Here is a 21,821-nt window from a genome sequence, read left to right on the forward strand (position 1 = left end):
CACACAGGATGAAATGACAGCCCAGCCCCGCTGATAGCAAAGCATCTCAGCCTGAGTAGGTGTTCCTTCTGGCTTAGCCTGGCTTTGATGTTATTATACCACAGCAGTGCAATATTCCGCTCTGAGATTCACTACCTGCTGCTGGGGTGATCTCTTAAAGCTCAGTATTTGCGAAGCTGAGAAAATTGAAGGCTGAAAAAATATGAAACAGGAATGCTTGATCTGTTCTGTAACACATTTCTCCCGTCAAGCAAAAATTCTATTATTCAAGAGCAAATGTAGGACAAGAGTATTATCAAAACTCTGCTCAGCTGGAGAATTACATTTCACAAATGTTAAAAACAGAGGAAATTAACAGTCTTTCTTTCTCCTTTCTTTTCTTTGCCATTCAGCTAAGTAAGCAATGAGAAATCAAAACTGTTTAGCCTTAAAACAGGATTATTATGTCTTATTATGTCATGGCTGCTGGGATTTAGCAGTCTGCTCTACCTAAGCACACAAACAACTGTGTTTACAAAGAAATAAATGACTCATTCATGTATCAGAAGGCATAAAAAAAGACATATCTTGTGGTGTAACTTAGTCGTTTATTTTAATTCCACAAATTTTTCAAAAAAATTACAAAATACTCAAATGGAGAGAACACAGGACTCACAATTTTTCTTATTATTTCTACTTTTTGTTTACATTGTGTCATCCCATGGCGACTACTCATATATACAATAAGCTTCAAGATACCAGTATATATATAAATCTTAGCAGTCAGAATTTACATTCTGCTATTGCCGCTTTGAAACAAGAAGCTAAACCATTGACAACACTTAACATCAAAGGTTTTGGAGACACAAAAAGACGGAGTAAAAGGCAAGGGAATCATCAGGAAACGAGGCAAAGGATGATGGTGATGATGATGATGATATGTCATCAGAAGAGAGACAGGAATCAGGGGGAGATGGCAAGACAGAGTGACAGGTAGTTGTCAGGGTTTAAAGGACTTTTTTGGATTTTTAACGGGCCATGAGTTTAATGATGTTTGCAACCATTTCAATGTAAATTATAGTGCTCTGAGAAGAAGATATGATCACTTTTAAATGCAAGTACAGTTTCTTCATTTGGTTAAAAAAAAAAGCCACAGTTTTCTAAATTTCATGACAGTTAAACAGTCTTAGTGCATGGAACAACTGCACAACTTATGTCATGGATTAAAAAAAAAACCAAACTTGGGCTCATGTGCACTTGTATGACAGGTCAACACTACTTGTAACAGTCAGTGGCACACAAACACACCACTCCTGTGGCCCAGGAGGCCGTGTGTATCCCTAAGGAACCAAGGCATATGAAAACATTGTGAGGATAACGCACACACACACACGCACGCGCACACACGCACACACACACACACACACACACACACACACACACACACACACACACACACAAAATCATCAACCCCCTATTGACTGGTGGTCATGTGTTGGCAGGCCCCTTCTAGTGTCACAGTGAACATTATTACAGCCTAGCTGGAGGACGACTCAGTCAGATATGAGCCCTGCAACAAACATGGATGACGGACCGGGCCAAGAGAGGGGACACCACAACACACTAGCATTGACTCACAATCATTCACACATTTAAAACAATCCTAAATTCCTGTTAGACTCCTGTTATAGTTAACAATGTTAAAATTCAACTCCTAATAATTCAAAAGAACTTAAAGTAATTTTTAATTTCTTCAGTTAAGCCAAATATGTTTTTGGTGTGCACATTTTAAAATTCATAATTAAAATCCTTCTCCGTAAAAACAACAAAAAGTAACGAATTGTTTCTTGACTTAAATATTGATTTTAAACAAAAGGATAAAACCAATTGAGTGGAGCTCAAGGATCCTCTTTCAGTGCAAACTTTGTTTTTCTTTTTAAACTATGGCTTCAGTGTGCACTCTACAGAAGCCTCAGTGACTGCTGTGTCACCTCTTCAAGTGTATCAAATCATTAACTCAACACGTTGAGTTTACACATTCTGACAACCTGCTGCATGTCGAAGGTGTGTGGTGAATGGACGTGGTGGGTGTGACATGTTTATGGTTTACATAGTGTGTGTGTGGGACTAAATCTAACACAGTGATGTCAGAGGAACGTCACAACTGAACCGCAACTCTCTCAGAAACTGCTCGTATAATGCCATGGTGCTCCCCTCTGAAACAAGGGATAATGCTTCAAAACAATTATATTGGAGGTTGAAACGACTTGGTTTGGAGTCCACACCTAGTAATAATAATAATTATAATAATAATTATATGTTTATATATACTATTTACAGACTCAAAAACGCCATGCTGTAGCTCTTCTTAAAATTATGAAAAACCTCCAACAATGTATTAAAATAAATGTTGAATTTAAGATAGCACTTGTTATTTTTCAATAAACGGCCTGACCGGTCTTGTCTTTTTTTTTTGTTGATAAGCACAGTGTCTTGTTCTAGCACCTACAAAAAAACGTCAGGGAAGCTTGTCATGCAGGAGTCTTGAGGACGTTGTCACTACTGGCTATATACCAAAGAAAGTCAATGTCTTGAAAAATAATAATTAAAAAAAAAAGTCCTTGACGAGAGCAAAAAACAAAACATCTGAAGAATTCTCAGACGATCCACTTGGGCTTTTCCGTTCTTCAAAACTGAATGTGTCCAGAGGACCCTGGAGAGCCTCTGCAAGACCGCTCTGTAACAGCTTCCTGTGTCCTGCACCTGTCAGTCGCTGCCTCCCTTGGCTGGTTACAGCTGCTTGTCGCTCTCCTTCTTAAGCCGGCTGAAACGCAAACAACATCGAGTATTAACATTTGGAAAATCAAAGGCACATTCACTCAGTTTATGTAAATGTTTTTTAGTCTAATTTCTGTTGCTTATCTGACCTGTAGTAGTCCTCCTGGCCAGGCAGCGGTCCTCCGTGCATGTGATGGTGTCCGTGGAGCCACTGCTGCTCCATGGCCAGCCTCTGGAGCTCAGCTGACTGGGCATGCATGGCCTGCAGCTGGTGGGCTGCGGACATGGGCGGGGGCAGACCTCCTGGTAGTTCCCGTGGGTATGGAGTACCTGGAGGAGGCACAAATAGAAGATTTAATCAGGGAATCTGGCATGGCTCAGATTGATGGACTGGATGGGATATTGTTGTTAATGAGAGTTGATATTGGCTGAAATCTTACCGAAGACTGGATGGCGCAGCATCTCGTGTTCATGTGGCGGCTGGCCGAGGAGAGGGTTGGGGATGGCGCCGGGCGGGTAAGGGAAGCGGGCCAGGTGAGGTCCAGCTGCCAGGGGATCTACTGCCAGGGGATGGGCCCCTGAACCTGACGGACACACAAGACATTCACCACCACCTTCTGGCCGTCAGAGTCTTAGGTTCAGGGCACACTGATTTCAAGACAGTGTATCACAGACAGTGCATGCTACAGACATTAGTGATACACAGTTTAATATTCTGTTACTCTCCTCAAGGTTGACCAAAGGGTGCAGGGACCACTGTACAATTTAAAAAAAATATTTATCCACTGTACAGCATCTGTTAGCTCTATCAGAAACTTGATGAAGATAAAACGTGCAGTGCATTACTGCAGAGAGATGATGTGGTTAACATTTTAAACTAGACAGTATGGAAGCAGAAATGCCATTAATTCAAAGCCCCTTTTGTTCACTCTTTACTGTGATGAGGGAAGTATTATAAATGGATTTATTTACAGACCAATTACAGCACATTGACCGATGCCCTCTACTGTATATTAGAAAAGGTAGTTAACTAATATTAACCTCCTCAAAAATCCATTTTTATCTGCTTGAATTCTTTCTTATACATTATTTAACCTGCTCATAAATAATCAGGTGCTTCCTTTTCATTATCATCTACCCTATTTCAATGTACCCCCCCCCCCCCATCAAATATTCTTAAAATAAACTCCCAATAACATTGAACAGCAAAGTTGAAAACAACATCCTGTTAAGCGCAGATACTTTTTAACTATAAACTGGTAACAATTAATCAGTAGAATGCCCCAAGGTCCTGTTTTTGGTCCTCAACCATTTTTGAAATATATTAACAATTTACCAGTGGTTTATATACATCTCTTTGTCTGCTTACATTTGTACTGATAATAAATATCTGCATAATAGCATAATAATTCACAGTAACATCAATATCATATTTATAAAATATCAAGAAAATTAAGCTAAAACATTCATTAATTTACAAAAATAAATTAAATTACAGCACAAATGTTGCACAAATAAAAAGGAGACAATGTCCATTACTGGAAATATAACAAACTACTCTGATAAAACGGTTGCTCTCATAAAAGAAAAATATAACTACTTGCCATTTTGAAACCTTCATTTACCAAATACTAACATTCTGGACAACGTAACTGTGTTTGCCAGATGTTGTGCAATAACAGCATATAGTTTCCACCAAAGTGGATAAAATGTTTTGAACGTAACTTGTCAAATGTAATATCATTTCATTGGTTGTACTGTGTAATAATAACAGTGGTGGAGAGGTGTTTATACAGGCAGGGCTTTCGCTTACCTTGGTGTAGGGGATCTTGCTGGTGGAGGTGGAGATGGGAGTGAATATGTGAGTGCTGGTGGTGGTGTGGTGTAACATTGAACATCTGTAGACGGGCAATGGGGTCATTGGCCACTGTGGCCATCCTCTCAGCATGGAGTCTCTCTGCAGCCAACCTCTCTGGGTAGCTCATTTCTGGCCGCAGCTGGGGCCCAGCGAGTGCCAGCCGCTCACGCTCTAATGGGTTTAGGCCAGGATGGAAGGAGGCGAAAGGGTGAGGGCCGGCCATGGGGGGCAACGTGATGGCCCCATGCCGGGCAAAGTGCTCCATGGGGTTTGTAGAAGGGTGGAGTGTGTCCATCTCTGGGGGCTTAACCTCAAAACCAGGTTTCATCCTTTCCCTCAGCTCCCTCTCGCGAATCTCCCTCTCACGCATCTCCCGCTCTCGCAGCTCACGCTCCCGCATGGCTGGGTCAGCGTTGTACAAGCTGGGCATGTGGTAGGCCAGCAGCGGGTCTGCAGGGTTGAGGGACACGAAGAAGGGGTGGTTTCGATTGGTGGGGGACATGACGTGAGGTCGGGCGTATTCGCTGAGGGTGCGCAGAGCAGGGGTATCGGGGCCAATGTATGGAGGCACAGCTGCAATTGTAGTGGGGGGGCCGTCGAAGGGTGGGCGCATGTGGGCGGGGCCGGCCATCTGAGGTTCACCCATTCTGCCTTCATGAGAGGAACTGGAGGCTTTCTGTGAGGGGAGAAAGGTTATATTTAGTATCGTTAAAAAAAATGCAAACAAAGTGCAAACCACAGAGCAAAAAAGAGACAAACCAAATCACTCACCGCAGCTCGCTCTGCTTCCTTTTCTCGTTCCCGCTCTCTTTCTCGCTCTTTTTCCCTCTCTCTTTCTCTCTCCTTCTCCTCCCTTGCTTTCTGTTCTGCTTCCCTCTTGGCTTTCTCCAGAGCTTCCTCTCGTTTCTTGGCCAGCTTAGATGACGCCAGGGGAGTGAAGTAGAAATCTGTCCGAGCACATGAGTTGTAGCCCCGGTCCAGGTGCTTGTAGAACCTGTGGTCAGGGTAGGAAAAAACAAAAAACCTTTAACACATTCAACATTTACTCAAAAAAAAACTGAACAATGTTCCAGTTTCGTTAATAGTTGCTACAAACAGACAAAATAGGCTACAGTCATTATTTTCATCTTTAATTCTGCATGCTGAATGGCAGGATAATGTCCCATTAGATGAAAAGACAGCTTGTATTAGCTTACACTGGTCCATTATTCAGAAGGAAACAAACTCCCTCGGCATTCACTTTTGCTGCTACACTGACTATGTATTAAAATCCTCATTGCTATTCATTGGCAGTCTGAGAGCCACTTAAGCACAAGGCAACAACAGATACTCATATTCAGATGCCTCTGTTCACTCGCATCTCACTGTAATTAATCTCCCTGCTCTCCATCCCTGATAATTCCTCACCATCAGCCACTCAGAGCTCAAGGCTAATTGTGGCCTTGGATGCCTGTTTTGCTGAGGACATTTGATTTGTTGCTTACATCAAAGCCTTAAAACCTGAAGGCAGGGACTCTTTTGTTGTTGGGCGTGTTTGAGAGCTAATCAGCATCCCCAGACAAGACAGTAAGCAGCTCAACAGATTACTGATAAATAACAGCTTGCACAGGTTTACGTTTTTCTCTTTTATGACAGTGTTCGGGTTGAAACAGGTGTTTGTAGACATACCGTGCTGACTGGCTGGCATGGCTGGGTGTATTGACGACAGTAGGCTCTGGAGAGGGGCTTCTCTGTGGGGGCGGGGGGCTCTCTGGCTCTTCTGACTCATCCAAAGGCTCCTCTTTGATGTGTACTGGTGGCAGCGCTGGACCTGGGCCAGCACAAGTGACTGAGGCAGGGAGTGGCATGGAGATTGAGGAGGATGGAGCGGAGGAAGATGGAGGCTGTAAGCCAGACATAGAGTTTGATGACGATGAGGGAGGGCCGGTTGGAGGTAGCACTGTATTGAAAGGATGGGACGAAAATGGCGGCTGCGGTGGCCCGTTGGGATGTGAGGCCGCTGCGGAGGGTGGCAGTGGAGGGGCTGGAGGCGGCTGGTGGCTGGCTGATGGTGGGAGGCTCTGGGACTGGGTGAGAACTGGAGGCTGGGCTGGGGGAGGTTGAAGCTGCTGCCCCTGAGGCATGAGTTGAAGAGGAGGTGGATGTGCTGATGGAGGATGGTGGGTGGATAAGGAGCTGAGGGGCTTGAGGGCAGGAGGTGGAGGCAGGTTTGAAGGCATCTGAGGAAATGGAGGTGCGGACACGTGGGGTGGGTGTTTGTGGGACTGTGGGTTGGGTATCTGAGGGATGGGTGTGGTTGGTGGGGGCTTGATATGAGGCATGGACAATGGGGCAGGGGGCAGCGGCTGCTCTCTGGGAGGCTGGCCTCCACTCTGAGCAGATGACTGCGACTGGGAAGGAGGTGTGTGTGGCCTCTGCTGTGATTGGCCAGATATTGGAGGGGGTGGGACCTGAGACTGCCCTACAGGGAAGCCCTGCGGGGGCATGGAGTGAGGGTGAGGCATGTGTGATGGGCCAGGCTGCATTGGATGTGGCATGGGAGGCATAGGGCCATGATGCGAGCTGGGTAATGACTGAGGTGGGACTGGTGGGCCAGGAGGCGGAGCCTGAGTCAAAGGTGAATGTGGAGAAGGAAGCCTTTGAGGGTGGAGGGATGCCCCTGACTGGATAAGAGACATTGGGCTAGCCTGGGGCAGAGGCTGGGGAGGTAGAGAGGTGGAGGCCGCTGTCGGGGAGACTTGTGGGGGCAGTGAAGGGGCTGAGGTCGTAGGTGGAGGAGGTGCTGTGGAGGCTGCTGAGGTGCCTGGCTGACACTGGATGACTGGAGGGTGCTGGCTCTGCAGGAGCTGCTGCTGCTGGGCAGACGAGTCTGAGTCACTTTCATTGTCACGGGGGCTGGGGATGCTCGGGGAGGAACTCCGGTTGTCCTGGTCAATGTCCTTAGGATCGCTGCTAAGCTCCTCATTGATGCTGCGCCCGTCAGAGCTCTCGCCCTCCCCTTCCCCCTCCCCCTCGCACTCTGAGGGCGAGTCTGGCCGACTCAACTCCTGAGGGACAGAGGAGAGAGAAGGATGAGTGTCATGATACCATGTCTATGCATTCCACTGAATCACATGAGGGTAAGTAAAACAAAGATCAGACTCACTTGTGTCTTGGACTTTTTGGCACTGGCCCTCTCTGGCTCCTCTGTGTCTGAAGCTCCCTTCTCTCGTTGCCGTTTGGCACTCTTCATAGGTGAAGGAGCCTCCTCTTTAATCTTCTGTGGAGCCAAAGCAGCAGAGCCATTAGAGTCTATTTCACAGAGATATGTGCATAGAAAAACAAGGTTTCAGTGAGTCTTTGCTGTGTTTACCTTGCTTGGCTTCTTCATGGAGTCTGTCTTGCTGTCAGTGCTGTCAGTACTTGCAGCGCTGGGCGAGGTACGTCCACTGGAGCGCAAATCCTCGTTGGTAGGCGAGGCTCGGCCATCGGGACTGGCTGTCTGCTTCTTACGACCACTACGTAGCGTTGACATCTATTGATGACAAACAGAGTCAACGTAAATCATGACCAATATTAGGGCTTTGTATAATTTGAATGAAGGAAGCTAAAATTGACATATCAGGCAAATTACAAACTTTTTTTTTTTAAATATACCTCTATAAAGTTAACTATATGAAACAATACTTGTCAATGCTATCCCTATACCATTTATCTAGACATGATAAGGTTATTGCTTTGTAGTCTGGCCCTGCATTACACCTGGGATAACTCTGAGACTATGGTTCCTGAAGGTGAAAATAGAGAGATAGATGGTGAGCAGGAGTGTGTGCGCACCGAGCCTCGGTTCCGTCGGGTCCTCATGCTATGCTTCCCGCTGAGTCCATCCTCTTCCTCTTTGACAGGTTTGAACATAAATGGCGGCGGGTCCACAGGCTTCTCGATGGGGGGCAGCTCACCGTACTTCTTGAAGTGAATGCGGCAGTCTGTGCACAGCAAGATGTTCTCCCGGCCCCCGTGGTGCCAGTCCTTGGAAGCTGAGGAAAGCCATTTACAGTTGTGAAACAACACACTCTCACAGGTAGTGAGAAGCATACACAACACACAGAAATGATCTCACATGTCCAATAATGCCCAATATGGAGAATATCCTTAAGTAACTCTGTAGCGCAACATCTAATAATATAATCATTTATTCATGCGGGAGCTGAATCAAGGATCTGCTTCTGCATACTCTATTTTAATTTTCAGTAATGTACTAATAACATCTGTATGGTTAACACTATAAAGCCAAAGTTATTAGCCACCCTTGTTGTGATGGCAGTAACCTAAGTGTGATCAGATGGGAGCCTGGCACTGGGAGCCAGCTGTGTGGAAAGAGGGGAGGGATAATGAGGTGGAGAGAGTGAACGAGCTGTGGGCTCATGTCTGATTTGATCAAATTAGTCCTGACATCTTCTGATGCCCATCTGTCACACAGCGCTGTGTTGTGCAGGCTCATACTGATCCCAATCAGGACAGGAATAACCAAGCAAGTCTATACGACGGGTGTTGAGTGTCTGTAAAAGGAACAGGGCGTCTTACTGGTGGTGAAACAGTGGCGGCAGGCGTAGCCCTTCAGCTCCTGTTCGCTGTCTTCACTGTCAAAGTCATCTTCACTGGCTGAGCTGAGGTCCACTGGAAAAAAAGATTCAAAGACAAACTCTTCACATACATTGCTCTGAAAGGAGAAGATATCTGGTAATGTCTCCCCCTTTCCCCTCTGCAGCCACTCTAGGGGTCAAATATACGTACAAAACTCGCTGGAGGGGGGACGTGAGGGAGTGTTGACAGGAGTTGAAGCAGTTCGTGTCTTGATGCGGCGGAAGACGGGCTGGCGGCGGTGTCTGCGGTGGGCTCGACAACTGGCTGCCTCAGGGGTCTTCTTCCAATAGTAGTAGAAGGTGATTAGCTCTCCCTGAAAGGAAACACGAAACGAATGTTGTTAAAATGGGGAAATATATCACAGGAACACAAGCACATGCATTTGTAATGAGGTGAAGGCATCACTTGACTTTAAGAGGTTACTGAATTAAAAGGATTAAAGGTCGATTTGTCAAAGTTGTTGAGAAATTGGAAAATTGTCACTGTGAAATATCTGCAGTTAGGCTGAAGAAAATATGTGGAATATACACATTAGCAGTCAGCACAGTATTTCACAGTGAAAGGCCCTGGAGTGGGGTCAGTCCATGCCAGGATTTGTAGTTGGCCGGGCATGTTTGTGCTGCGGCCCTGTCTGTCCCAGGATTAGGCGAGGAGGCTCAGTGAATGCAGGGATATTAGGATCAGTACATTGGTGGCTGCCTGGGTGGCAGGAGCTTGAATGGGAACAAAAGAACATGTCAGGCAGAGCTTTGGCGCTACAAATAGGGAGTGAAATGGCTCCTCGCCCCTTCACTGGAAGAGTCAATTGAACTTTAATCAAACATTCGGAGGGGCGCGCTTGCCAGTGAGCGAGGCGGATAAATCCAGTGTACAAAAGGCCGCCAGGAAATCAATACCCAACTGAAACATTAACACATGCAATCATGGATCAGAGAGCACTTTGCTGAGGCAGCCTGTGCATATTAACTGCTGCTTTCCGGCCACACTCATAATACACAAGTCTTAAAAATTGGCGACAGGAGTCAGGCACAATTACGCAGTTTCCTGTGGGGCTTTGCCTTTTTTTCCCCTCGCCATGAACTCTCACTTGTTAGTGGTCCTCCACCAGCTCTAAAATAAATTCATGAAGGTGTGGTGTGACTGTTGGGTGAGCAGTAAGTCACCTGTAATCTTTAAAGCCCTGAGGGAACCCATCTACTGTATAAGGTCTGTTAAACTGCTGTTCTACAAAGCTCCTAGGGTTTAATGGCTATTGATTGTTTTTGTACTGCGCTTGAGCTGAGAAATTTGACACAAATTAGTCAGTGCATTGCTCTCTAAAATGCATTAACGGCTTTTCAGCAACATCTAAGAATCTTCTGTCAAAAGGTACCAAAACAATGGCAGGAAAATATTTGATCACTCAACTCTATTTCAACAGTAGCAGAAAATAACAGAAACAAAGCTAGCTATTTCAAAGTTTAACAGGCTGGTATTAATGCAGACATGAAGGTAGCTGCAGATTTAATTTTGTATTTCTTATCTCATGAAACACAAAACTACTTGAGGCTAGTTTGCTTCTTGCTGTTTGTTGTGAGAAAACACAGATCAGGGAGTGTGCTGAGGTTGTTCCTTTATTGTTAAGTTGTGTGAGTATCTGACATTAAGGAACAAGTTGAGTCCTTCTCAATCACTGCTTTGATTCGCAGAAAACGCTCGACTCAGTGGGATCAGGCCACTTTAATAAGATCTCCCTTCATGTGGCTCTTAGGGGAAATTCATATCTACCAGTGCCTGTAGGACACCATCTTATCAGGCAAAGCAGTGCTGGGAACATTTACTGAGGGTGTCTGAGCTCAATGAAACCTTCTCAAGTTTCAGGGTAAATTAAGGTGCTGCACTGTGTTAATGGCAAAGCCACTGCTCTAGTGTTAAACTGTCCCAAACCCTATGGGTTGCTCCCAAACCCTATGGGTTGCTCCCCCCCCCCCCAGATCTTGAGACTTCCGCAGATGAGCACATGTAGAGTGGTGGCACAGAATCCACATGCAGGAGCAGAGACAAATCAGTAGGACTCTTTAAAATAAAGATGGAAACATTTACTTTTTACTCATGGAACATTTACAGACCTTCAAATGACCCTGAAAACATGATTTTATTTATGCTCACAGCAAGAAGAGAACAGCTAATGATTATTATATCAGCTAAAAGCTCTATTATGTTGCCATGTGTTTGTGCATCTATTTTAGGCAGGAACAGAACTTTCTAGCCATTTCCCATGTGCCTCCCTCTTCAGCCTGGCTGGCCAGTTGAGGAGGCAGGGCGCAGGTGCTAACTGAGGGAAGGCAGGCGTCCTGATGTGAAATCTAATTGAAATGTGCAGATCAAAAGTGTTGAGTGGTGCCGAGCGCTGGCTTTGCTCTGTGCCTAATGACTGTTCTCAGCAGTGCCTCTCTGCCTCCTCGCTGCAGGCTGACAACTACACGGCCTCAACAACAGCTTGGCAGACACAGGGAAAGGTCACCCTGCCTCTCCATCACTTACACTGTGTCAAGTACCATTACATTAGGCAGGGGCCAATGAAAACATTAACTTGGGCTTTTGAACGGGTATTAACAGGTGCACTGATGAGCTGGTACAGCCGGATGTAAATGGAAAGAGGAAAACAAAAGAAGCAGCTTAACAAATTTAGGGTACTTTTGTTCAGTTGGAAAGTTATGTCTGGGGAAAAAAAACAAGAAAAAAAAACTGGGCCCCCATTCAGAACTGAAAAAAATAATTTCCTTCAGAGCTCAAGAATCCAATTCTGAATGGGGTCACATTGACAAAGGAAAGACTGATGTGAGACATCACAGGCAAGGACTTTAAATGTGCAGAGGAGTTATATACGATGTCTGCGAGTGAAGTGCAGTGGAAGATGAACATGGCATTCCTGCGGCTGAGGGAGGCTTTGAGCTGTAAATTAGTGTCAAAGGGAGACTGACAGATTACCTCTGTGAACGTGCCCGTGTGTCAAATTTGGCCCCTCTGAAGCCACATACCTCCAATCCCTCACACTGACTGTGTACTTTTCACCATATGCCTACAGCAACACTTTAACTTTCATTACCTTCTGTTTCCTCTCCTTCGCTGTGTGTTTAGCCAGCGAGTTTGTGTGCACCTATTGAGGCTTCCAAGTAAAGTTGCCATTTCCTCATAAAATGAAGACGACAGTAAACCAGAAACAATTCCATGAACCTGTATCCAAGAACAGCTCACCTGTATCCGGTAAAAATTCACGGAAATACTCAAGACAGAAGTCTAGTTTGGCCCTGGCCTCTGCACCATAATTTTCCCCAGTCCACTAAATCACTGCAGAGAGGTACAGAGTGTGCTGCTGCTCCGCAGAACATGAGATAGTGACAACATAAGCTCAGTATTATAAGGCGTTTTAGACTGCTTCCATCTGCAGGAGCTTTCTGGCTGCTGGATTATCCGACAAGGAAAGGGCTTACCCTCCTATCACGACACTCAGGGCTTCCACTCCAGTTATTGCCACTTAAAATGCTCGTCTACACACAAGTATCTACGTGTGTAATGGATGTAGAGTTCAAAATTATTTACTGCAATTTTTCCTTTACACTCAACCATGTCTGAGAGACATGGCAAGAGTTTAATCCATCATGTAGGTATTTTTCCTCCTCCACCTCAAGTTTTTGTTATAGTACAGTTTAAATTACTTTAAAAATAATCTCTGCTCTTGAGAGTAGCTGGAACACTGTAGAATAATTTAAATTATATTCAAGTACTTGTCCTTATCAAGGGCCAAGAACATAGAAGTGGTGTTATGGCATATAGATACATTTAGATCAATACATACATTTTCTTTTATATCACACTATTTTAACCTTATTCAAATAAATTGTTATTTCTTTGAGGTCAGTGTGCTTAAAAACAACAAGTCAACAGGTGGAGGAGAAACATTTACCCTCACTACAAGTGCTAGAATTCATAAAGATCATCTCTGATATGATCATATTCAGTTTTATACTCAGTTGCTGTGTTTTAAGCTTATCTTCCTGCCTGTAAGATTGAGACTTAATCAGGTTAACCATGAAACCCCTGTAGACCACAGTATAATTGCGGGTGGGAGCGCAGAATCCTCTACTGGGCTCGGTGGTCCTGTGTGCGCAGGCAGGGCTGAGGGCGAGGGCTAAACTCATGTATTTACACCCTCATCCCCTCTCAGGCCCAGGCCTGAACAGATGGTTTCTGTTTTTCCTGGCAGATTTGTGACAGAGCCACAAAAGGCCCCTGCTTTGACATGAAGCCAAACGGTTAAGGCCGTTACTGGCAAGAGCAGGGGAAGGAGGAGAGAACAGGGGAAAGCTGAGGTGGGGGGGGGGCTGAGTGTGGAGGAGAGCCGAGAGGGAGGAATAAAGAGCTAGCAGAGGATAACAATGGACAATCAACCTCGAATCCAACCACAACCCTTCCTAAAAATCTCTCGACAAATAAAAATCTCAGCTAAAAATGTGAGGCAGTTCAGCCGCAGCCGGGGGAGCAGAGAGCGCAGGGAGCATGTGATTTCTGGGCTCTGGTGGCTGATAGTGAGTTGTGTAAACATCCATTAGTGCAGCATGAACCTGTGCTCCTCCTGCTTCCTCCACAGTCTGCAGCCGGAGGAGGGAGGATTGCTTCCTGATTCATTTCAGTGAGGTGAAGGGGAATGTATTTCTCTGAGCTAAATCAAACCAGGGTTTAATTATGTATGTGCTCGACCCCTGGACTTGGTATTCTTCATTGCCCATGACAGGTTGTACAATGTATCGTTTCAGTGAGTGGTGCTTGACTTTTCTATCATCCTCATGCTGACTGTAACTGTAGGAGGTAACTGTAAATGCTTATGTGGTTAAGCAGGCCAGAAGCGTACTTGTGATGCCTACAGGACCATGTAACATGTTGTGGAATGGAAAGGTGCATGGGCATTTACTTTGTCTTTTACCAGCGTTCCTACTAAAGTATCTATAATCTTTAAAGGGTACAGATGACATGAAAATTATGCTCTAAAACTATAAACTCGTCACATAATATAAAGCAAGTTAGCTTGATTTTAAAAGCTGGTTTTAGATTTATGAACAAATTCCTAATAAATTAACTAAAAACATTGTAACATTTATAAAATATTTAGTTAAATAGACATAAAAACACACGTGTAATCTGACAAGGTACCAGGTGAAATAAAGAGGAAAAAAAACATTCTAAAATTTTAATTATTACATTTTAAACTAAATTAGTAGTGGTGTCCTCATAAAATTGCTTCAAGTTTTTTCCCTCTACAATTTTCTGAATTGGTAAAATAAATAAATAAATACAAAATCCAAGAAAGCCCCCACAAATTTCAATTTGTCTTTTATTCCTATTGTAGAAGCTGCACAATTCATCTGGGGTTTTGTTTGTGAAATAAAATCCAAAGATCAAATTTTAAAGGTATCAGCCACATGTATGGAGTAGATTCAAAAATAGACCTACAGCACAGTGATGCCTTTAAGCCCAGCGGCAGACGATGGAAGCTGAATAGTGAAAGGACCTTGGCTGGTGGAGCAGAGTGAACGTGAAAGGCGGTTAAATAGACAGCCATTCCCTGCTGCGTGGAGCCTTTCTGCTGGAGAATGACTGAATAAGCTCTGCTTTCACAGGTCAGGGATGCATATGCTGAAGAATCAGCACTTGTGTTTTTCCTGCTGTAAGCGCTTTTGCCAGTGAAAGCAGATTGGATGGCAACAGTGCCTTTCTGCTGGAGGGTCGATCCTGCGTGTTCTGCTGATAAACTAGTCCCAAAAAAACCACAACATGAATCCTACCAAAGAACTCAATTACACAGGGAGCTCCGGCTCTCTGGGCTCCATCTATTAGGCTGAAAAAAGATTTTGCCTACACTCAGCCTGCGCTAAATTGCCTGTGGTCGGCTAAAAGAACATCAATACATGCTGGTTGAGCTTCCATCAGCCGACAGTGATTTCACTGACTAAACACGTTATATCATTTACCAAACACTGAAGCTGTTCTGTCACACCACTGACAGCTGTTGCCAACTGGACCAGGCCCCTGTAGCTGGTTTAATTAGTGTTTCAACCAAAGTATTTATAATTACACTCATCCCCCAGGTTCTGGGTGCTTAGCTAAGGACATGGCAATGAATTCAACTTGACGTTTGTACAGATTGTACCAGGGCAAACATCTGCTGTGAGGTTGTGTTGAGAACACTGTTCTCCTGTTGGCCATCCTGTAAATGACAGGGCCTGGGGGGGGCAGAGTGCTCTCTTTTCTTTCAGAGAACAAGATGCTGCAAGAATCGCTCAGCACATCACCTTCTGTTGATCTGAGTGCCGACACACACAAGGCCTTGTTTTAAAAATCTGATCCAGCTCCAGCTCAGGTCACCCGTATGTCCTGAAAATTATAATAAAATAACATGCTCTCCAGTCACCTAACACAATCAAAAACCTACAATAATACAACAATAATGCAATACAGTATAACACAAGAAGAATTACTGAAAATTATAGTTAAATTTCCACATTATTGCTGCTACTTGCTCAGTTGGAACCTAACTGTTTGCCATCTGAGGGCACTTGTTTGATTTGTGACGTTAACACAAACCAAATATATACTGTGAGTTCACCTGTGCTAGCTTTTCAAACACACTGCCACTGCACCTGTCTGTTTTTCCACCTCCGCGCCAAAACAAAACAGGAACCAGCAGCATAAACACGTCTGCGTGCATTAGTTCACAGTTTTATTCTTGTTTTCCTGCCCTGCAAGTTTGTACAGTTTGAAGCTGATGTTTTGCTGCGCAGGTATCAGCTGAGTGTAATACTAAAATATAAATAAACTTGCCACCCCCCACCCCACCCCACCCCACAATTTTAACACAATGTCACTAAAATAGAATTAGACAACTATGTCAGTACTAATTTTGTGCTAAAATGTGTGTGCTTGAATATTTAAAGGAGAAGTAAAGCATTGTGGCCACAAGAGAATAAAAACAGGATGCAGAAATGGAGCCTGAGAGAAGTAAAGTGATGAACATACAGACTCTAAGCTTTTGTTCTATGCTTGTATAGTTTTACATTGCAACGTTGGGTTTATTAGATTATTTTTGCCCTGACTTATATAGTGAAGCATTCTTATAATCTATAAATACATAATACACTGATATGGGAGTATAAGGTAAATAAATTACTTGTATTTTCATGCAATTTATAATCTCCCTTACACAAGCTGTGCTGAATACAATTTTAGGCATGAGTTGATTTTGTAGTAATGTTTTTCACTCAGTGATGCATATTTTACTTTGTGCCTTCAGCACAGTGGAAAAAAAACCGGTAAGTGAACACTGAAAATAACATTGTCCCCAAAATAGTAAAATTCCAGTTATGTTAATATGTTCTTATTAATATCCTAACAACATTTGAGTTGCAACTTAACTGCTGCACTTTTTTCCACACATTAAATAGTTTGAGCTCTGTCCTGTGTGAAAATAAGCCAAAATTTAAGCATTTTAATTTTAACAATTTTCAACTGTCAATTACCCTGTTCCGCTGCACAGCAAACAGAGTTGTGGCTGATACAAATCAGTTCAGCAAATATGTTCTGTTGAGATCTCCTAAAACCACATTTTTATGAAAACCTCTCGAGTGAAAATAACAGGCGCAGAGTTATCTGTGATCTGCCATTTCAGCATATTTAGCTGTTTAAACACTGGGAGCAGCAAGCTCAGGTTCTATGACGTCCTCTCTGGGCTGAAGGAAATGGTGGCAGCAACGCCAGCTGCAGACGGTCAGACGACACACCCACTTCCCCCTCTGGGCCTTTATGTGACTTTATATAAAGCATTCCTGAGTGCTAGTCAGGCCTGGTGTGTTTACACAGCGCTTGGTGCTTACCCTTGGCACTGGCTGTTCGAGCCGTGCTGGCGCTTCAGGGGCAGTTCAGCTAATAGGGGCTAGTGGGAGGAACAGAGAGGGGCAGACACACTGTGTACTGCACCTCTGGATATAAGCCCAACGACTTTATGCTCTGCACTCCGGCTCAACAATAGTGGTCCGGTCAGGACTTGGGGCAGGAACAATGGCATTTCTGCAACATACTTCCTTTTTTGATGGTTTGGCATGCAAGTGGAGTTACAGAAATATGTGTCTGTGACTGGAAATAATGGGAAAAATTTCTGTTATTTACCAGACCTAAAATATCTTCAGATTTTGTTATGCTTGTGTTCCAGAGACAGGATTTGGGAATGAGCAGGTAGAAAATAAATTGAGCTTTCTTGGGTATTGACAAGCTCTCGCACAGTCTTACAGCAAAAAAATCAAGTTCCATCATAAGCTGAGTTTTTTTTTCCCCTGATGTGACAACCCAGGCTTTTCAGTGTCTATACTGAGCTAACGCCCTACCTTACCCCTTCTCCTCCGATCGCTGCTATGCTCCCCTTGCTCTTCCAGTCATTTTCTCCTCTTTTCATATGTTTAAAGGGCAGTTTATTTTCCATTTGCAGAGGGAAAATTAATCTTTCTCTGCTCTGTGGTGGTGGCAGGCCGAGATCCTGGAGGAGGTCTATTACCTCTCCTGCCAAGTAGACTCCCCCTCCAGGTTGAATTGCATTAATACCTCCTTTATAGCCAATCAACTGGACTAGTCATATATTTCAAAACCAGTAAAAATAATTGGAGAAAGGTCTGTGAGGAAACTGTATTCACACACTTTAATCTCTTATTCAAGAGGCTGAGATTGGTTTTGAAGAATAAAAATGTAGCACAAAGGAGATGACACTAAAGAGTTCTGGGGTAAAAATATTATATGATATATAGGGCTGTTTGAGAAAGAGGGCTGACATATCCTCAGCTCACAGCAGACAACGAAATGAAGTGGATGAGAAGTATGACAAACACCTTTGATTTTCCTTTGATGTCTGTGTCAGCACTGTATCGGCACACTTCCAGCAAGAGCAGCCTCACAGAAACAGCAAGGTCTGCACTGTTTCATGAATCAAAATGCATATCTAAGAATAAATTAATAGCTAAGTCAAAGGTGTGGAGGACTTGAAAGCAACATGTACGTGTACAACATTTCCCCTTTATTGCCAATTATAGTCAAGTACGTCTCCTAATAGTCTTTCCTGCGCAGCTACATGAGACAAAGATTTTTATAAAATGCTGTATTTTAGCTTAAAGAAGAATAACACAAAGTGTATGTGTTATAGATATTTTGTTTTCAACATAATGATCAAATTTCACTGGGTTGACTGTTGTTAATCATTGCTAGGCTGAGATTTGACCCATTTGTACCATGAAACGGGTCACACAGTTGTTGAATGATGATTAACACATTGACGCATGCGCACAATCATGCTCGCACACAGAGGAGGCAAACAGACAAGAGGAACATCCCTCAGCTTGAGTACATAAATAAGTTCCTTAAAGCGTGACAGATATCAAATCACTTTGTGTGCCACGCTCAAAAGCTTTGTCAGTGACTGACAGATCTTAAAACTACCAAAAAACAACAATTACAATGCAGAAAAAACAACGACAACAACAACAACAACAAAATACTAGGCATAATAATCTGTGTTGCAAATGTAAACTAAAGAATTAATCCTGCACCAAAATTCAAAGGTCAGGTTTGTATCGGGCAAGTTATTGACGTTCTCTGATGCTGTTAAAGGATGACATCAGCAATGTTAGCAAACAATGAAGCCTATCATTTCTTTAACTCAAACTCTTAATGTATGTGAATTAAAATGATCAAAAAATATGAACTGGGCCTTTCTGTAGAATTCAACTGACATCTGACACCATCAACACATTATTCTGTTTTCAGTTTGAGCCTTCATGTTTACTGTGAGGCTCCCACTGTAACCTGCTTTTTAATCCATTTCAAGCCATTATGCTGCACTTTAGTTAACTACTAAAAGCTGGTGAAAATGTTAAAAAAAAAAAAAAAAAAAAACTCAACTACTACTATAACACTACAACAGGAGACAAAACAGGCTGCTCCTCAGACCTGAAATGTGCTATAAACACAGTGGCTCACATCACATCTGCACAACTTGTTTACTACTTGTGAACAGAGGGTGCTAATTAATGTTCAGTGTGCCACTTGTTAAGTTTCAGTGGCTGACTACAAAGTACATTTAGCCTTTTCTCTTTTCAGGTATAACACGTTTTTTCCCCCAGACAGCCTGAAGGAAGACCTGATAATACTGCAGCACAATTGTTGGCAGGCTGCACTTATTCTTTATCAATAAGGCCTGTGGTTAAAAACCAGTCAGGCTTAAAATATCGCACTAAACATGTTCTGTAAAAATGCTCGATTATTTACAAGCAAACCACACGCACCTTCTTTAACATGTTTCAGTACGACAAAACAAAAGAGACACACACGCAGAAAAAGTTCAACAGTATAGAGAGAAATAAATCTTACCGTTTCTTTGTTGGGCAGCAGCTCTTTCCGGATCCTGAAGAAGTTTTTGCCAAACTGTCTCAACCCTTTAATGAAGCGCTTCTGCAATTTTTCACAGAGGAAGAGAAAGAGAAAGAAAGAAAAAAAAGACCAGTTAGTATCTGTGAAGTCAGCTTAAGTGCAACCGCTCAAAGTTACTGGCTAACACCACGACAAAAAAACATTGTATTCATTTCACTAGTCTGTGGTTAGGGAGGTTTGGTGTGTGTCTAGAAGCCTCTGTAGCTGTTTAAACTCCGGAGCAAACACAGCCATGTCAGGGCAAAACGAGAGAGGAAATGACAAGTAAGGTAGGGAGAGACGCTAAGATTTAGCTTCTCTTTTCATGTGGAGACAAAATACAGTTAGACAAAAAAAATCTGAATAAAAAGATCAACAGCAGACCCAGGGATGAACACGCTGTTAATCTCACAAGTGAAAAGTTCAAAGTTAAAAGCTAAACTCGAGAGTTTAAAGGCGAGAAAATGCCTTATTTTGCATGGTGGACAGTTTCTATTTCTGTCTGTACATTTTGGCGATTTTTAAAGGCATGGAAAACATGTCAAAATGTAAAACTGACAAATATACTCTGACAACAAGGAAAGGAGAAGAACGGCACATTGAAACAAATTGCAACTTCATAACACTGGATCAATTTGACATGAAAACTGAATCTGAACATACCCCCTCACCTCAACAAGCACGAAAACAACATCGAAATGAATAAATACCAAAAAGCTGAACAACCTAAATATATTTCTTCTCCTTTAAGAGCCACAGGCTGCGAGCCATAAAAAGCGGAGGCTGAAAACATTCATAACCAGCGAAGCAGACAACCAGCAGATTTACTTTCTTGTTCCAGAGGCGAGCCCCGTTCCTCAGTGATCTCAGCCAACCGTTTCCACCAAGTAACTCCAGCAAAAAGCAGGGAAAAGTCCTCAGGGAGCGCTGCTCAAATCTCTACACCCAGCCACAGGTAAAGGAAAAATTAGGGGGCAAATCCACAATGTCTCCGACGGTACGTAGCTTTTTTTTAAATCCTTTTTTTTTCTTTTCTTTTTTTTTTTTTTTTTTTTTACAAGCAAGAAATAGCTTGTCACTCTCTGCTCTTCCACTACAAAGGGGAAGGCTTTACATGTGATCTTTCTGCAAGAGAGCCTCTGGTTCGCAGCAGGCTGGAAAACCCGGAATGGAGTCCTGTGCTTCATGTTGGTGTCGGGCACACTGCTTTTTCCTGCCTGTTCTCAATCCTCTAGCACATTGCACAAACAGGCTTCATGTCTCTATCCCCACGCAGGGAAAACCCAAGCCACTGCTAGTAATTAAAACTATAACAAAGCTGTCTATTTCCCTAAGAGGAAACAACAGTAGTCCTTTAAATTCATTCAGCGCTTGGGGTGAGCATGCACACGGAGGCACAAATTCAACTAGCTGCCAGCCTGAGAGGGGAGGCAGGCTGATACAGCTTGTGTGGAGAAAGGTCTTGGACATGGTGGAAGGAAACAAGTGAGAAGGAAAACCAGACATGGAGCCTTTTCCTGTGTGACAGGACTTGATTTTCCATGCCATGTACAGTACATTATGTAACCACAGATTGTTTACATACCCAGCTTCGGTGGGGAACAAAGGCCAAATTTACAGAAGTAACACGGCCAGCTGCAAAACACAACTGTCTTTCAAGAGGAACAAATACAGGCAAGAAAGAGAGGTCTATCTCAGCAAGAGGAATGAATGACTATATTTATCTCAATTATACAAACAAACTCAGCAGTCTCAAGTTTTAGAGTTTTCATGTGTAATTGTAAGGAACAAAGCAGACAAGTATAAGACTAAGTCAAACCAGACTAAATAATCAAATGCTAGATGTAAAAGCATTGACGGCTGAATAAAAAGGCCTATCATGTCATGAGGCAGCAGTTCATTTGCATTAATCAGGCTGAAGGTGTAGCAGTTGATTAACCAGTAGATGGAGCCGTCTCCAACACATGAGACCCATCTCCAGCCACTCGAGGGGTTAAGAGCAGATTACCATTTGGACTGCCAAACTTCGCAGAGCTGCGTATAACAGGTGGAACGTCACTGCAGAGATTCAGAGGATCAGCATTTAAAGGGCTGTTTGACA

At 43.4% G+C, this 21,821-nt stretch overlaps 1 protein-coding gene across 6 annotated transcripts in view; it reads right to left on the reverse strand.

Moving 5' to 3' along the window:
* Window positions 1-567: 567 nt before the first annotated feature.
* rerea (arginine-glutamic acid dipeptide (RE) repeats a) overlaps window positions 568-21,821 on the reverse strand; it is a 121,680-nt gene continuing 100,426 nt past the window's right edge. For 4 of the 6 annotated variants that reach the window (XM_071475962.1, XM_071475960.1, XM_071475961.1 and 1 more), the window contains 12 exons: window positions 19,682-19,762; window positions 9,389-9,551; window positions 9,179-9,271; window positions 8,432-8,631; window positions 7,968-8,129; window positions 7,761-7,874; window positions 6,284-7,662; window positions 5,387-5,609; window positions 4,571-5,291; window positions 3,198-3,371; window positions 2,907-3,087; window positions 568-2,803 (listed from right to left, as the gene is read on the reverse strand). In XM_071475962.1, coding sequence (XP_071332063.1) covers window positions 2,770-2,803; window positions 2,907-3,087; window positions 3,198-3,371; window positions 4,571-5,291; window positions 5,387-5,609; window positions 6,284-7,662; window positions 7,761-7,874; window positions 7,968-8,129; window positions 8,432-8,631; window positions 9,179-9,271; window positions 9,389-9,551; window positions 19,682-19,762 — 3,525 coding nt within the window. In that variant the 3' untranslated portion in view covers window positions 568-2,769. The remainder of the gene's footprint in view (window positions 2,804-2,906; window positions 3,088-3,197; window positions 3,372-4,570; window positions 5,292-5,386; window positions 5,610-6,283; window positions 7,663-7,760; window positions 7,875-7,967; window positions 8,130-8,431; window positions 8,632-9,178; window positions 9,272-9,388; window positions 9,552-19,681; window positions 19,763-21,821) is intronic. The other 2 variants (XM_071475963.1, XM_071475965.1) reach the window with 1 other exon arrangement.

Source organism: Trachinotus anak, unplaced genomic scaffold, assembly GCF_046630095.1.
Source record: "Trachinotus anak isolate AG129_WGS33_773 ecotype Australia unplaced genomic scaffold, CSIRO_AGI_Tana_v1 ptg000004l, whole genome shotgun sequence".
Classification (NCBI taxonomy): Eukaryota; Metazoa; Chordata; class Actinopteri; order Carangiformes; family Carangidae; genus Trachinotus; species Trachinotus anak.